This window comes from Candidozyma duobushaemuli (assembly GCF_002926085.2).
Source record: "Candidozyma duobushaemuli strain B09383 chromosome Unknown F_B09383, whole genome shotgun sequence".
Classification (NCBI taxonomy): domain Eukaryota; kingdom Fungi; phylum Ascomycota; class Pichiomycetes; order Serinales; family Metschnikowiaceae; genus Candidozyma; species Candidozyma duobushaemuli.
The window spans coordinates 203,441-218,248 of NW_020289899.1; the positions used below are offsets into that span (position 1 = coordinate 203,441).

The window sequence follows — 14,808 nt, forward strand, 5'->3', positions numbered from 1 at the left end:
CTCGTCAGCTATCTCTTGCAATTGGCGTTTATTTATGATTTGCTTGCAGCTTCTTGATGCAATTGCTGCTTTTTGTTGTATACGAATGCACTAGCACGGGTATCGATTTAGTCGCAATCCTCGGGCGTAGGCAATCTCTCAAAACATGCTATGTACTTGTCTCCCTGGTTTCTCGTCACCTTCTGGCCTTCTTCCGTCAGGTTCCACATCAATTGTGCACATTTGTCTTGTTCTTCCCATTCTTTGGTCTTTCTCTCGAACATTGGATGCTCCTCCAAATGCTTCACCATCCATTCGTGCAAATCCTTGACATCGGTGATTGTGTAGACAATGCCTCCTTCTCTCAACACATAGGCGTACTCCGTGAGAAGCGTATTCGTGATGATTCTGGCCTTGTGCTTTCTCTGCTTAAAGTGTGGATCGGGAAAGCAGAAGAACATCTTCAGCAACTGTCCTTTGTGAAAGAAATTAGGAATAAATTTCATGGCATTGCCTCTCAAGACAGCACAATTCTGGTACTCGTTATTGGCCTGGTTGTTCTCTCTCAAAGCGATGATTCTATCTTCAACATATTGCGTCACTTGCACTCTAATCTCCATGCCCAAACTCAAAACTTCTGGAAACTCTCTCGCCAACGTTATAAGGAGCCCACCGTATCCACAGCCAATATCGGCAATCTCCACATTCTTGGTCATCTTCTGTGTTTCTTCATCGTAGTAATGAGGGTACAACTTCTTCCAGTCCATGGAATCAGGGTCCCTTGGGTACTCTAAACTGTGGTCTGAGAAAGGATTGGAGTGTGCTCTTTGTCTGTAGAATCTCTTTCTGGGCATTTCGGCAACATCGTAGTCAGGCCCTTGGTTCTGGTTTTCGAACTTGACCTGGTTCTTCTTAGCAATGTCCCTGGCCTCCTGCTTTCTTTCTCTATAAGCCCTTTTCTTCGACTCTGCCTCCTGCTGCTCTCGTATCAAGGCATTCTTTTCTTTTTCTGTGAGTTCGGCTGACATAACAGTGGGTTGGTGAAGTAGTAGATTTTCAGCTTTCCGGCACCCAGCGCTGATGAGCATCCCACATTTTGACTAGTAATGAAGGAGTGGGTGGGGTGGAGGAAGGAGGAAAAATTATAAAACTGGATGATTTTGGTCATTTCATTTAAAGTTTGAGGCTACTTTTGGTATAAGTTGAATTTGAATGTGACGGTGTTCCAGCCACCTGGCTCACCTTGAAGTGGCTGCGAAAATCTCTCTATCACGGCTTTACATAATCCGGTGAATGACAAAAATTCGTTCGAAGCCTTAGTTCATTTCATGTCTCTTCAGACTCTTTATGGTAACCAAATTTTACACATGTCCTAAACAATTATACCTAACGAACCTAATACTCTTCAGCCTGATTGTCCTTTCATGGACTCTGTCATATTCTTACTCAAGACAACCTTAAATACATCCAATCTACGCCATACCTCCTCTGATTTTCGCGTTTTCTATTTACAATGCGATTACTCCTCGTCCTTCTTCTCCTCAGGATCAAGGTCCTTTCTCCTCTGCTCCAATGTCAAGTACATGTGAGTACCAGCAGACTCCAATGTTCTTACAAGACCAGCTCCACCCAAGATGGTCAACACACCGGCCAACTGGCCCTGCAACTGCTCCTTGGTAGGCAACTGCTTGAACTGGTCCACGTCTGCAACGTTGTAAACGTTTCCTTCGATTCTAGCACCAATAAGGAAAAGCTTTTCGTCCTGAGACTTCAAGAGCTTGACAACCTTTTCGACAGTTGGCGGATCACAGTCTTTGATGGTGATGACGGCACTGGGTCCGTTCAAGAGAGGAGCCAATGGGTGTTCGACGTTCTTGTTTTTCAAGGTGTTCTTGTGCAAAGCAGGATCTTCCTCGTGGGCAGACCGAAGGTAAACTCTGTACAAAGCGTTACGCAAGTATGTCATTGTAACACCCAACTTCTTCAACTCGGATCTCACCTTGAGAGTGTCATTCTTGACCAAGTTATTGTGATGCAAATAGAGCACGATCTGGTTGTTGTCGTTCAAGTACTTGTAGTAGTCGATCAAAAACGTTTTTCTTGAAAGCGGATGCTTGGTGGTTTTTCTGCTGAGTTGAGCAGCGTCGTAGTCGTCGTTGGGTTGGACCTGAAGAAGTCTGGGCGATAAAGACAAGCTTCTAAATGCAAGGGGTGAAAGGACCGTAGGCGTTGGAACTTTGGGAAGAGCCTGGCGAAGGCGCCCTAAAAGGGAAAATGGCGCAAGTCTCATAGCCAAATGTTAGTCTTTCAAGGCACTAGCGTTAAAAAGCGATAGATTTTCAGCTCGCTCTTTTTTGTGTATGCACGACTGGTGGAGTGGTGCTTGACTGATCGTTGGAGGAGGAATAGAATGGATTATTTTGCTTTAAAAGACGTTTTTAGGCATTTAATAGCTTTTTTGGAGGTCAAGATGGAGTTTTTCCTCAGCTTCAATTTTTACGAGTACTTGGGAAATATGCACCTAGTCGGTTGTTCTTCTGCGAGAACGAGAATTCTATTTAACATCCACCAAAGTTCTACCAAATTAAAATACCTAAATCTTTTTCTTCTTTAACTCGAAGGTTGTTAGAATCTCTAGAAGACCCTTCTATCCTAATTCCAATCTCTTTCGCTAGTTATGTGTCCTGGAGGCTCGTGCAGGGTATTGATACTGGCGCCTACATATCGATGCTCATCCCATAAGCTTCAGCTCTTTCTTCGATTCCTCCGTTGATTGTCACAATTACACCACAATTTCGGAATTTATGTCAAAAGCAAGCCTAGAGGATTTCTTGGGCCTGTTGGTCGATGCTGCTCTGGCCGAACCACCAGCCAAAAGAAGCCAACCAGCTTCAAAGCTGGATTCTGTCTTTGGGTATGCAACGATAAATATGCTTGAACATAGCGGGCGGATGCTTCAGAAGAACATTAAACAGATTTTGGAGGCAGCTCCTACGCTCGCTGAATTGGACTCGTTGTCTAGAAATCCCAATGTGGATGACTTCACTAAAGGTGAGATCAAGACAAACAACCTAGTCCGCATGGCTGCAGCTCTAAAAACGAAGTACGCAGCAAATGGCCTTCCGATCTTTGATCAGATACTTCAGGAGAAAGTTCACGTCCTGAAACAGGAAGTCTCCAAGGCTCCCAGGGGTGAGTTACCACAAGTCAAGCCTGCTTCAGAAGAAAAGGAAAAGGAGTTCGACAGCGTCATTCCTCTACCCAAAATCGAAAGCCTGGCTCTTCGAGCAAGGGTTTTCCAGCATAAATCCATGTCAGCCAACAAAACTTACTTGGATGATAAGGAGATCATCACTCAGCATAACGAGAGACTCGAGTTCTTGGGAGACTCCGTCCTCAACACCATGGTCACCAGGATCTTGTACGATAGATTCCCCTACGCAAAAGAAGGCCAACTTTCGCAAATGAGATCTACGCTTGTTTGCAACAAAACATTGGCTGAGTTCTCTCAAGCATACAACTTCCACCTTCTGTTGCGCTGCAATATCGACGAAGAGCAGCTACGCATCGGAAGGCAGAAAGTTTACGCTGATATTTTTGAAGCCTACGTGGGCGCCTTGTCAATGGAGCGTGGCTACGATCTCCTGGAGATTCAGATGTGGCTCACCTCTCTCATGGATAAGATGCTTCGGAAAATGGGCAAGGAGCTCGAAGGTCAAGCACCTGTCGACCGCAATGCTAAGGCTGAGCTCTATGCCTTGGTGGGATCCGCCGCTCTGCATCCACAATATCTCGTTGTCGACAATGGTAACGGAGTTGATTCCCACTTCAAAGTTCAGTGCATCATGGAAGGTGAGGTTTTAGGAGAAGGTGAAGCTCCCAACCATCGTGATGCTGGACTCCGGGCCGCAAAAGCAGCACTTCAGAACACTGCGTTAATCGAGAAGTTCAGTCGAAAGAGGGCGGAGACCGATCGCTCAGCATCCATGGTCAGCAAGACTCAGTCAAGTGAACTGGATGTGTTTCCGCTCATTGCATCTGAAAGCATTCAACCTAACAAGTTTTCAAAAAATGAAGTCTATGCATTTGTTGGCAAACAGGTTGGTCTCACGCCAACATATGATATAACTCCCACAGAGAACGGGTACAAAGCAGAGTTGAAGGTTAAGGGCAGTGTGCTTAGTGTGGCATATGATGCCTCCAAGAAGAACGCCCAGAGTCGTGCTGCTACTGTGGTGTTGCAAAACAAGAAGGAGCTTGATAAATTCCTCAGATGGTTGGATTGAGTATATAATTTAAATTGCATGAAAACAAACAACACAGAATTATATGGTTAAGTGATCTCTTAAGCATTCGTGGCATCTCGATCTTCTTATTATTTTCTTCAATATTCACATGTGAGACACGAAGGTTTGTATTTACAGACTAGTTAAGCAGTCATGACCCATTTCTCATGTCCATATCATCATAGTTAGGCCTTCTTGTCCCTTTCGACAGGTTCAAAAAAGTTTCTAGTTCCAAGTTCAAGCTACTTAAGAACTGGATGCACCAAAAAAACGTAATTGTCGCCTCAAAATTTCCACAGATTTCTCTACACCGCCCAACTTCTTGTGTGCATTTTTAAAACTTACAAGTTACTATTCCAACAAATAAACTCTTTTTAACCTCCTTTTTGCCTGAAATATTTAACTTATATATATTAATCAAGTACTTGACATCTTCAACAAAGGCAACTTGTCCGAGTGGTTAAGGAGAAAGATTAGAAATCTTTTGGGCTTTGCCCGCGCAGGTTCGAGTCCTGCAGTTGTCGTTATTTTTTGATTCTTATCAATTCAGATAGTTCTACGTGAACGTCTGCGTTTTTTTTTTTTTTTTTTTTTTTTTTTTTTTTTTTTTTTTTTTTTTTTTGTATTGGATTTATCTAATGGGTCTATGAAAACCATTTTTCAAAAGAATTTTTCAAGTCTTCCGTGATTGCTGTAGCTTGAAAAGACGCTAACGAAAATGGCTGCGAAATTGAAATCGATGCCACGATACTTTACCAACAGCAAGTGAGAGATTGATTTTCTTGGCATATTCAAACACTTTACTTTATTTCGACTTTGATCTCTACAGTTACTTGAAATTCTTTTAGTTTTTGGGCACATGGCTTTTGCGATCAATCGTCTAGCTTTACCGGTGTTCAATCAGCCAAGCACCAATTCTTCGATTTTCAGCAAACGCTAACAGAACCCATTCTAGCAAAATTCATTCAAACATTTTCTCCTCGCCTTCCTACCTAATAAGTACCTCTCTCTCTCTCTCTCTCTTCACTATGAGGTGGACCATGGGTGCGAAAAACATAGGGCATCTCATCGCACTAAAAAAGTCACATCGAAGACCACCTTCTTTGCAATATCTACGATGCAGTTGGCAGTTCACCAAGACGACGCCAATATTCTCCTCCAAGAGAGAAATGTCCTTTCGGACAATATCTTGGACAAGTACAGAACCGCAGGTCACATTGCCCAGACCACCCTCAAGTACTTGATCCAACTCATCAACGACTCCTACCACTTGGGAAAGACCGAAAGACCATACAGTTTGCAAGAGCTCTGTGTTCTTGGAGACTCCATGGCACAGAAGTTGCTTGGTCAGCTGTACAACAACCTGGAAAAGACCAGAGAGAAGGGCTTGGCTCACCCAGTTACCATTGATGTCAACGACTACGTTTCCAATGTCTCGCCAGAGCTTGATTCTCAGCAGCACTACACCTTCCTGGCCGGCGATGCTGTGACTATTTCTACAGGTGCCCATATCGACGGTTACACTGCCTTGGTGTCGCATACCGTTGTGATTTTCCCACCAGGTGTGATGATCGACAATCAGTTGAAGCCCGAGGGTCCGCTTTTGGGACCTAAGGCCGACGCTATTGTTGCCGCCTACATCGCCACTGAGGCCACCGTGGCCCTTCTTGGCCTTGCATTGACGCCAGAGAAGCTTTCTGCTGTTCCAGGCTTGAACGGCGCTTCTGCTATCACTGGTGCCCACATCAGAGAGCTTGTTGACAGCATAGCTGAGAACTTTGGCTGTGTGGTTGTGCCAGGCTCCAAGGTTCGTAGAGTGAGAAGATTTTTGGCGGGCCAGGCCGAAGGTATTGTTGCCGAGAGAGATTTCAAGGGAACCGTGTGGGGTGAGAGCGATCAGGAGGAGAGACTTTTGAAGAAGACCACCAACTACACTCTGTTGATTGTTCACGACAAAAAGGAGGCTGCTATGACTACACAATCCTCGCTGGCTGTTCCTACTGACGAGTTCGTCATTGAGGCTGGTGAAGTCTACAACGTTGACATCAAAATGGTTTCTGTCAAGGACCTTGAGAAGGGTGTTATCACCTTGGAGGATGCCGACGACCTCAAGAACGAATTGGCCAAGAAGACCATTTTCATCCGTGACTTTGCTGTGACCCATCAGTTGAAGTTGAGATCAGCCAGAAACTTGCTCAACACTGTCGACAAGCTGTTTTCCGTTTACCCCTTCAAGTTGACCCACACCTGTGACTCGTTCCCTGTTGACCACGAGTCCGGCAATGCCATCAAACAGTTGGAGGAGATCAAGAAGGAGATGAAGACCCACAGATTGGGCCTCAGTGAATTGACAAACAGATACCTCGTGAGAGGCAAGCCAGTGCAGAGAGTCAAGAACGTGCCATTGCTGAAGATCCTTACGCTGGACAACAAGACCGGAAGACACGGAATTGACGCAACCAAGTTGACTTTGCCCGGCAAGGAAGTGCCATTGCCTTCTTTGGGAGTCAGTGCCATCAAGTTGAAGTCTCTTTTGAAGTTCGGCACCTACGCTGACGCTGTCGCCAGAGAATCCACCACCATTGTGTTGAACAATGCCCAAAACAACGTTGTGCGTTTGACAGGAGGAAACAGAGCCTTTACGCCGTCGTGGGTTCACTCGCAATACCAGGTGGGTGGAGCCATCCAGCCTACTGTCGAGGCCTTGAGTCAATTGATGCAAGACAGCCGGTTTGGTATCAAGGTGAAGGAGATTCAGCCATACGAGTTGAACAAGGACGTTTTGCATTTGGAGGAGACGATGCAGTTGGACTAGAGTGTACTATAGAAAGCAACGAGCATAAACAGAGACGCAGGCGGAAGTGAATGTAGAGAAGTTGTGAAAATGTTAGATATGGGTGGCTCGATAGTGGCTGCACTTGCGTTTTAGACTATGCCTAAGCGGTACGCCAAAATGGCTGCGAATTTAAATCTGCAAGGGAGCATAGAGGGTTTTAAGGTAGAATCCGGTGAATGAAGCCAGTTCTGGCATTTGCTTACCTGCAGCAGTCAACTATATTAAGATCTTATCAAAATTGGTTTTGATTTAATGATTTCGTCATGAATACCGCTACGACCGCGACATTCCCAGACGCTAATTTGAGGCAATTGGCAGTGCCACGCCAGCATAATAGTGTAGTTGTTGACCAAGCCAGCAAGCCATAATGTCGCGACAGAAAATGTCGCGTGGGCTAGTCAGGAGCCTCGAGGCATTCAGGGACCCTGGTTCAAAATAAAAGAAAAGAATTTCAAATTATCTTCTTGAAAAGCCTCAAAAAGTGCCGTTTCCTTGGTTGCCGGGGAAAGTAGGCGGTGGTTGCCGCACCCAAGAAAGTCGTTTTGTGGTCCTAATTGAGCGCCTCGCCTGTGGGGCCACCGCCTATCAAAGTTAGATTTTTAGCCTCACTTTGCTCCCTGTCCCTCCTTCACAAAAGACAGGAAAAAATCGTGGGAAAAAAGAAACACCTCCAAACTCTCACCAACAGATCCCTTCTTTATTCCACCTTTTGAGTATGTATTGATTTTTAATGTCAGAAACTGGGAGAAAGCCCATCAGGCAGGGAAATAATGCCGCCCCAGCTAATTGGCCCCTATTTGTCGGACCGTGGTCGCCCAATGGGTCGATACAGCCTGGAACGAATCGAATACCGTTTAAGGGCGTCTATTTTCGTGATCCAGCCTGATTCAGGCCAATTCGAGTCCAGCAGCGTTGTATCCCCGTTGGAAAATACCCAATCGTGTGTTTTTATGTCGAATTGGCGCTTCTGCTGTGAATCAGGTTGAGAGGCGAACAACGCCACCGAACTTGCGGTAAGGACGCGATCGAAATTGAGGAGAAGAGACCCGTGGAATTTCGGGCGTAGTAGGTGAATGACGAGGAGAGGTTTTTTTTCTTTTAGAGAGAGAGAACGGAAAATGGAATTGGTCGCTGGCAAAGACGACAGTTCGTCTGTGAAGCGACTGCAATAGTCCGCTCGACAAGGAAGAAATTCGAGAGGAATTATATGAAACACCCAACGGTCGATGCATAGAAGCAATCTCGCTTCCTAGAAAATTTCCATGGGCTGTTTCGGCGAGTTGCCTATCTTGGCTGAGTATCGGTGTTGTCGGTGTTCGCGCTTGCGTAGGCAGGGCGTATTAGGAATGACTTCACCCCCGCCCGATCTACACATCCGCGAGTTGAATCGCCTACGCTACAGTACACCCTGACACCCCTTCGCCAAGGCTCTGCGGCACCACGCCGTGTTGCTCGCCGGACGGGGCTCGGGGTGCATTCTGAGTGTGGAACAGTGCGATTCGATTCACGCAACAGGGCGCACGACGGAGGGAAAAAACCGTACACCCGACACCGCACCACCCAGACACGACCGGCGCCCGCACCTCTCACGTCGATTTTTTTCTGGTGACCTGTTTCTTCATTGTCAACAAACCTACCAACCTTCCCATTCCACGGCCTCCCACCAATCAATTTCTGTTTTATCAGTTGTCCTCATTGAACAACGCCCGCTCCCTTGTCTTCAAGCTTCCCCCTGCCAGTTTCTGCCGTTGCTGTTTGCCCGGAAACTCGTTACTAACTCCTTCCTAGAATATTGATCCTTGAAAATGCCCGCCTCCCGTGAAGACTCTGTCTACCTCGCCAAGTTGGCTGAACAAGCCGAGCGCTACGAGGAGATGGTTGAAAACATGAAGGCTGTCGCCTCTTCTGGCCAGGAATTGTCCGTTGAGGAGCGTAACCTTTTGTCCGTCGCCTACAAGAACGTCATCGGTGCCCGCCGTGCTTCTTGGAGAATTGTTTCCTCCATTGAGCAGAAAGAAGAAGTTAAGGGCAACGAGCAGCAGGTTTCTTTGATCAGAGAGTACCGTTCTAAGATTGAGGCTGAATTGACCAAGATCTGTGAAGACATCTTGTCCGTCTTGTCCGACCACTTGATCTCTTCCGCCCAGACCGGTGAGTCCAAGGTCTTCTACTACAAGATGAAGGGTGACTACCACCGTTACTTGGCCGAGTTTGCCATCTCCGAGAAGAGAAAGGAGGCTGCTGACTTGTCGTTGGAGTCTTACAAGTCTGCCTCCGATGTTGCTGTCACTGAGTTGCCACCAACTCACCCTATCAGATTGGGCTTAGCATTGAACTTCTCCGTCTTCTACTACGAGATCTTGAACTCTCCTGACAGAGCATGCCATTTGGCCAAGCAGGCTTTCGACGATGCCGTTGCTGACTTGGAGACTCTCTCTGAGGACTCATACAAGGACTCCACCTTGATCATGCAGTTGTTGAGAGATAACTTGACCTTGTGGACCGACTTGTCGGAGGCTCCAGCACAGCAGGAGGAACAGGAACAGCAGCCAGCAGAGACCAAGGCTGAAGAAGAGTAGAGAGCTCGTCTTGACGAGGCATGAAGATCCACGCAATTCCGCAAAGTTTTTTTATCCATTCTCCTTTCCTGTTCTTGTTCAGTTCTCTATCTTTGTAACTTATACTTTGTCCTCCGTCCCCCACGTGCTTTACGAGTTTGAGAGCCGGCGGATATCTTGAATGACTGAGAAATGAGCCATTATGGGGATTGTGAATATGAGCCGATGCTAAAATAATAAATGAAGCAAAAAACCAAAGTGTAGAAGGAATGTAGTAGGTGGATTGACAACGTAGCATTGAGGTGATGAAATTGCTGTAATCGACCTAAGAGTGAGTACTTAGCTACAAGCTGTTGATTGTACTCAGTATGCCTAGCTGACCATATGTTCTACGTTACATTGATGAGAGTTCAAACAATATCACAGGCATTTCAGAGAGTTCATGCAAACAACAGAACATGGGGTTTGCTCTTCTAACATCTCGATTTATAACTTTTTTTCATCGGCTATCTTACTATTTCTCGAATATTCTACAATTGTTCTTCCTTTTTGAAACGCCTTGTGAATCACTTTCGTCAACTCCCTGAATTACGTTTCTCGTGGCGCAGTGTTTTTGGCTGCGAAAATGTATCAATACATACAATCGAGATAATTGAAGGTATCATCAACTTTTTTTTTTTTACTAAGACTCTGGACCTTTCAATTTACCGATTCCATCTTAACGGTTGCAACGAAAATATGAGTTCTACCGCAGAAGGGAAGGTCTATTTCCGTGATCCTTGTGCGTGAAGCACCACTAGTTTGTTCACCCACAACACAGAAAATCTCCTCAAACACAATCACATAATATTCAGTAAATTCAGTTTCAAGGAACACATATCACATTATATTTCACTTCCACCTGTCCCCTTCAATGGCTGAATAAAAATAGAGATAGAGGTTCCTGGTGTGTATAGGCGACGCGTGGGAGTGCATCAACGAAAAGTGGAAAAACAGTGTTGTCAAAAACTCAAACAAACAACGCCAATACAAAATGCCTGTTGCCGAGCCCGTGGGAATCTCCAATTTGCCCGACCAGAGGTACAAGATCGTGCTGAACCAGGGCGCCACTTTCACGCTCATGGTGGCTGGTGAAAGCGGTTTGGGAAAGACCACTTTCGTCAACACCCTTTTCCAGACAGCCTTGAAAGACCACGACGACCCTAACGAAAGACACAACAAATTTACCAGCGCTCACCAGACAGTGGACATTTCTATTGTGCGTGCCATTTTGGAGGAGAAAAACTTCAAGATCCGCTTGAACATCATCGATACCCCAGGCTTTGGTAACAACGTCAACAACTTGGACCTGTGGACTCCAATTATTGACTTCATTGATGACCAGCACGAGGCGTACGTCAAGCAGGAGAAGCAGCCTCACCGTCATGAAAAGAAGGACTTGCGTGTTCACGCCTGTTTGTACTTCATCCGCCCCACCGGCCACTCGTTGAAACCCTTGGACATTGAGATCATGAAGCGTTTGTCGACGCGAGTCAACTTGATCCCTGTGATCGCTAAGGCCGACACGTTGGCGCCTGCCGAGTTGGAGACCTTCAAGACCAGAATAAGAGACGTCATTGAGGCCCAGGATATCAACATATACACCCCTCCAATGGATGTGGACGACCCAGCCAGCGCCGAGCACTCGAAGCAGCTTATCGAGGCCATGCCTTTTGCCATAATCGGCTCCGAGGAGGAGGTCGAGGTCAGCCCTGGCAACTTCGTCAGAGGAAGAAAGTACCCATGGGGTGTTGTGGAGGTGGAGAACGACAAGCACTGCGATTTCAAAAAGTTGCGCTCGTTGTTGTTGAGAACCAACATGTTGGACTTGGTCTTGTCGACGCAGGAGATCCACTTTGAGACTTTCCGCTCGTTGAAGTTGAGCAACATGAACGAGGAGAACAAGGGCGAGAACGGTACCTCGTCGAGACAGAAGCCCCGTCGTTTGCATAACCCTAAGTTCAAGGAGGAGGAAGACGCTTTGAAGAAGTTCTTTACCGAGCAGGTGAAGGCCGAGGAGCAGAGATTCAGACAGTGGGAGACGAACATTGTCACGGAGAGAAACAGGTTGAACCAGGATTTGGAGGAGATGCAGGCGAAGTTGAAGGGATTAGAGGATCTGGTGAAGAAGTTGCAATTGCTGAAGAAATAGGTTTGGCTGCTATGACGATGGGACACATCAAATTGAGAATGAATATCAATGGAACACAGTGTAGGGCTGGTGGGTAACTTGCTACGATGCGGGCTTTTTGAATTATATTTATTTTTTTCTTATTTTTGTCATTTTCTGTTTCTTTTTTTTTTTTCTTCTTTTTCTGTTTTTCTGTTTTTTTTTTTTTTTTTTTTTTTGTAATAGTAGGTGGTGTTGAAGGTTCACCGTCTGGAACGAGCGAAGCTCAAGATGGCGTTGTCAATTTCTGCTTGAGAGGGCGCAAACCGAGGGGGCTCATCTCTCTTTGCAATCTCTTGACGCTTCTTCTTGTACTCCTCAGTGAACCAGAAGGGGGTCTTCTTCCTGACAGCCTTGGGGGAAGTAGGCTTAAGAGAAGACTTGGCTGAAGCCTGGGGAGACTTCTTGGGAGACTCCTTGAGGGACTCCTTGGTAATTTGAGGAGCCTCGTCAACAACAAGACTGGCCTTCTTCAAGAAGGGACTCTTCAACTTTTGAACTGAAAGAGTAAGGGTCTTGGTCTTGTTTTGTGGAGCCGGCTGGGGAGCCTTGGGCTTCGAAACAATGTTGAGGACTGGTCTCTCCTTTCCAAGCATGCTGCGTACTTCGGCACCAACACCATGGTTCCAAGGATTGTCCTCAATCTTCTCGTTGATGCAAACGTTCACCAACAAAAGGGGAAGGTGTTGGTGTGGAGCTGCTGGGGTCTGAGCCTTGCTGGACTTTGGGGGAGTTTGTGAAAGTCTCGCAGCATGGCCATCAACAGATGTCTTGGAAGAAGACACGCTTTCCTTGTAAGTGAAAACACTCGACTTGGGGGAAAGCTTGGATGAGGTCTGGGGAGAGACCTTGGGGGTAGGCTGCTTCGAGCTAGAGTGCTTGTGGTTTGCAGAAAGACGAGCCTTCAAGGCGGCAGCAGCCTTTCTGCTAGCCTTCACCTGGAGCATCTGGTACTCCAAGTTCTCTAGCTTTCTTCTTTGTGCAGCCTGTTCAGCGTCAAGCTTTCTCTGGTAGGCAGCCTGCTTGTGCTTCTGGACTTGCTGGTTCTTTTGGTGCACAGCAGCCTTGTATTGCGACCTCAAGCGGTCCAACTGCTTCTCCTTTTCGATGAGCTTGAGCTTGCGCTTTTCCATCTTGATCTTGTGCTTCGTCTCGTTCTGAACCGCCTTGAGGGCTCTGTCCTCCTGACGGTGCTCTCTGCGGAGCTTGCGACGGTAGCTCCAGCGAGCCGTGATTCGAGAGACTGCTTGTGAAAAGCGCTTGTTGAGTGGAACCTTGGGCTCTTGAGGTGGGGGGACCTCTTCAACAAAAGGAGTAGACAGTCTTGAACGGGCCTTGAATTGGGAAACTCCAGGGCCCGTTGGTGCTTCCGGTGCAGCGAACTGCTCTGGCGAAGCGTCAAAGTGTTGAGCGAAATACTCACGAGGTGTATGCGAGGAGGCCTTGTCGGTTGCAACTTCAGCGTTTGAAGAGTGCTTCGATTCGACATAAGCGGCTTCCTTCACAAACTCGGAAGGGCTTCTCTTGACCTCCTGGGCGACACGAGGGGCTCCAGAATTCCGGCTCACCGAGTGAGGGACGCCGTTGTGAATCTCTGGAGCGTCCGCAGCCCATGGAGGCACATAGCTGCAAGCAGCGATGGTTTTGTAATCCACGGCGTGGACAACAATTGCTGGAGGCTGGGCCTCGGGGGATTGGATGGGGGAAGTGGTGATGGGGTGGACGCTGGCAGCGTCAGTTTCGACTAAGGGCTTCCACTTGAGGGAGCTGTCGTTCATCTTTCTCAACTTGAAAGACTTGAGCTTGAAAGTGGCATTGAGGGCGTTCATCTTGGCGTTGAAGGCGTCCATGGTGAAATGAGATGTTTTCTTCTTGGAGTTGGTGGTAGAAAACTTATCCGTATTGTGAAATGCTGCGATATCAGCACCTCTGGGCTCTCTTTGTGAAACCTCTGGCTGCGAGGCATCTAAGATGGCAAGGATGCGAGCGGTGTCAACTGGCGAAACTGGTGTTTGATTCATTCTTGTCATTCTGTGGTGGTGAAGAAGAAGGAAAAATTATGACTTTTCGGGGGGTTTATATACCCAGAGGGGGCTGCTCCAGGAGCATTTTGCAACCATCGTGCGGCCTGCATGATGATAAGCTTCGCTACATATCGAGGAAGGTCCGAGACGCTACGCACTGGTGGAGTTACCAAAGATGGATTTATTTGGTAGGACTTTCCGAAAATATCTAGGGATGAATGACCCGATGCTTTGAGAAGTGATTGGTTTCGAAGCTGGATGCGTGACCAATTGAGGATGGTGGGGATTTCCCAGGGACCCACCTATTCCGCTGCTTTTTTGAAGAAAGGCAACAAAATAGATGAAGTTTCTGGGGCACATGCGCTCGTAGAAGAACTATTTGTATTTTTTTACCAAAATAGATGTTCGTTCTTCTCTTCCTCTCACAATTCCGTTTCACTTGAGTGTTCCACAGAACTACTGCGTAGATTCAGCAATTGATCTTCCTCCAGCCAATGAACATCGAGGTTAAAAATTTCTCTCCGTTCTTATAGGATCTTTTCAACGTTCAGAAATTGCAAAGTTCACAAATTGCAACGTTCAAAAATGGAATGAACGGCACCTCCATAATCTCTCACTATGCTACAGTATCACAAAATCTCTGAGCAACCTAACGTCCTGATCGCTCAGATTCCATGAAAACGACAAAATCTCGAAAAACCCTCCCAAAGCTATCTTATTCATCCCTCCTCCATCCTCACTCTACTCATTGTGCTCCGAAAGTGCTTGTGTGGGGTCTCGGCAAATTTCACCACTCCTGCATCAACCTCTACAACTTAATGCCCCAAAGCTAATCCAAACTTCTCCCGCATTTGACCCGTCCTCATATTCAAGAGCATGTCTGCAGTCAGTGGCTCCGAAGCAGGGCCAGCACCAA

The 14,808-nt window shown here is 46.7% G+C and overlaps 7 protein-coding genes and 1 non-coding gene across 8 annotated transcripts; 5 read left to right on the forward strand and 3 right to left on the reverse strand. All coding sequences in view use genetic code 12, as the record gives it.

Annotated features, from left to right (window-relative positions):
• Window positions 1–107: 107 nt before the first annotated feature.
• Window positions 108–1,007, reverse strand: CXQ87_004764 (tRNA (guanine46-N7)-methyltransferase; the record flags this gene model as incomplete). The annotated part of the gene is made up of 1 exon (XM_025483200.1): window positions 108–1,007. The coding sequence occupies one exon, from the start codon at window positions 1,005–1,007 to the stop codon at window positions 108–110; it is 900 nt and encodes a 299-aa protein (XP_025337413.1).
• A 491-nt stretch (window positions 1,008–1,498) lies between these two features.
• On the reverse strand, window positions 1,499–2,269 carry CXQ87_004765 (mitochondrial 54S ribosomal protein uL10m; the record flags this gene model as incomplete). Its single annotated transcript, XM_025483201.1, has 1 exon — window positions 1,499–2,269. One exon carries the CDS (start codon window positions 2,267–2,269, stop codon window positions 1,499–1,501), a length of 771 nt encoding a protein of 256 aa, XP_025337414.1.
• A 514-nt stretch (window positions 2,270–2,783) lies between these two features.
• On the forward strand, window positions 2,784–4,265 carry DCR1 (ribonuclease III; the record flags this gene model as incomplete). The annotated part of the gene is made up of 1 exon (XM_025483202.1): window positions 2,784–4,265. One exon carries the CDS (start codon window positions 2,784–2,786, stop codon window positions 4,263–4,265), a length of 1,482 nt encoding a protein of 493 aa, XP_025337415.1.
• A 442-nt stretch (window positions 4,266–4,707) lies between these two features.
• CXQ87_004767 lies at window positions 4,708–4,789 on the forward strand. The gene has a single exon. It is a non-coding gene; the product is annotated as a tRNA-Ser (tRNA).
• A 593-nt stretch (window positions 4,790–5,382) lies between these two features.
• On the forward strand, window positions 5,383–7,080 carry ARX1 (putative hydrolase; the record flags this gene model as incomplete). The annotated part of the gene is made up of 1 exon (XM_025483203.1): window positions 5,383–7,080. The coding sequence occupies one exon, from the start codon at window positions 5,383–5,385 to the stop codon at window positions 7,078–7,080; it is 1,698 nt and encodes a 565-aa protein (XP_025337416.1).
• Window positions 7,081–8,906: 1,826 nt separating this feature from the next.
• BMH1 (14-3-3 family protein) lies at window positions 8,907–9,680 on the forward strand (the record flags this gene model as incomplete). Its single annotated transcript, XM_025483204.1, has 1 exon — window positions 8,907–9,680. One exon carries the CDS (start codon window positions 8,907–8,909, stop codon window positions 9,678–9,680), a length of 774 nt encoding a protein of 257 aa, XP_025337417.1.
• A 1,012-nt stretch (window positions 9,681–10,692) lies between these two features.
• On the forward strand, window positions 10,693–11,850 carry CDC12 (septin; the record flags this gene model as incomplete). The annotated part of the gene is made up of 1 exon (XM_025483205.1): window positions 10,693–11,850. One exon carries the CDS (start codon window positions 10,693–10,695, stop codon window positions 11,848–11,850), a length of 1,158 nt encoding a protein of 385 aa, XP_025337418.1.
• Window positions 11,851–12,071: 221 nt separating this feature from the next.
• CXQ87_004771 (uncharacterized protein) lies at window positions 12,072–13,898 on the reverse strand (the record flags this gene model as incomplete). Its single annotated transcript, XM_025483206.1, has 1 exon — window positions 12,072–13,898. One exon carries the CDS (start codon window positions 13,896–13,898, stop codon window positions 12,072–12,074), a length of 1,827 nt encoding a protein of 608 aa, XP_025337419.1.
• Window positions 13,899–14,808: the final 910 nt, after the last annotated feature.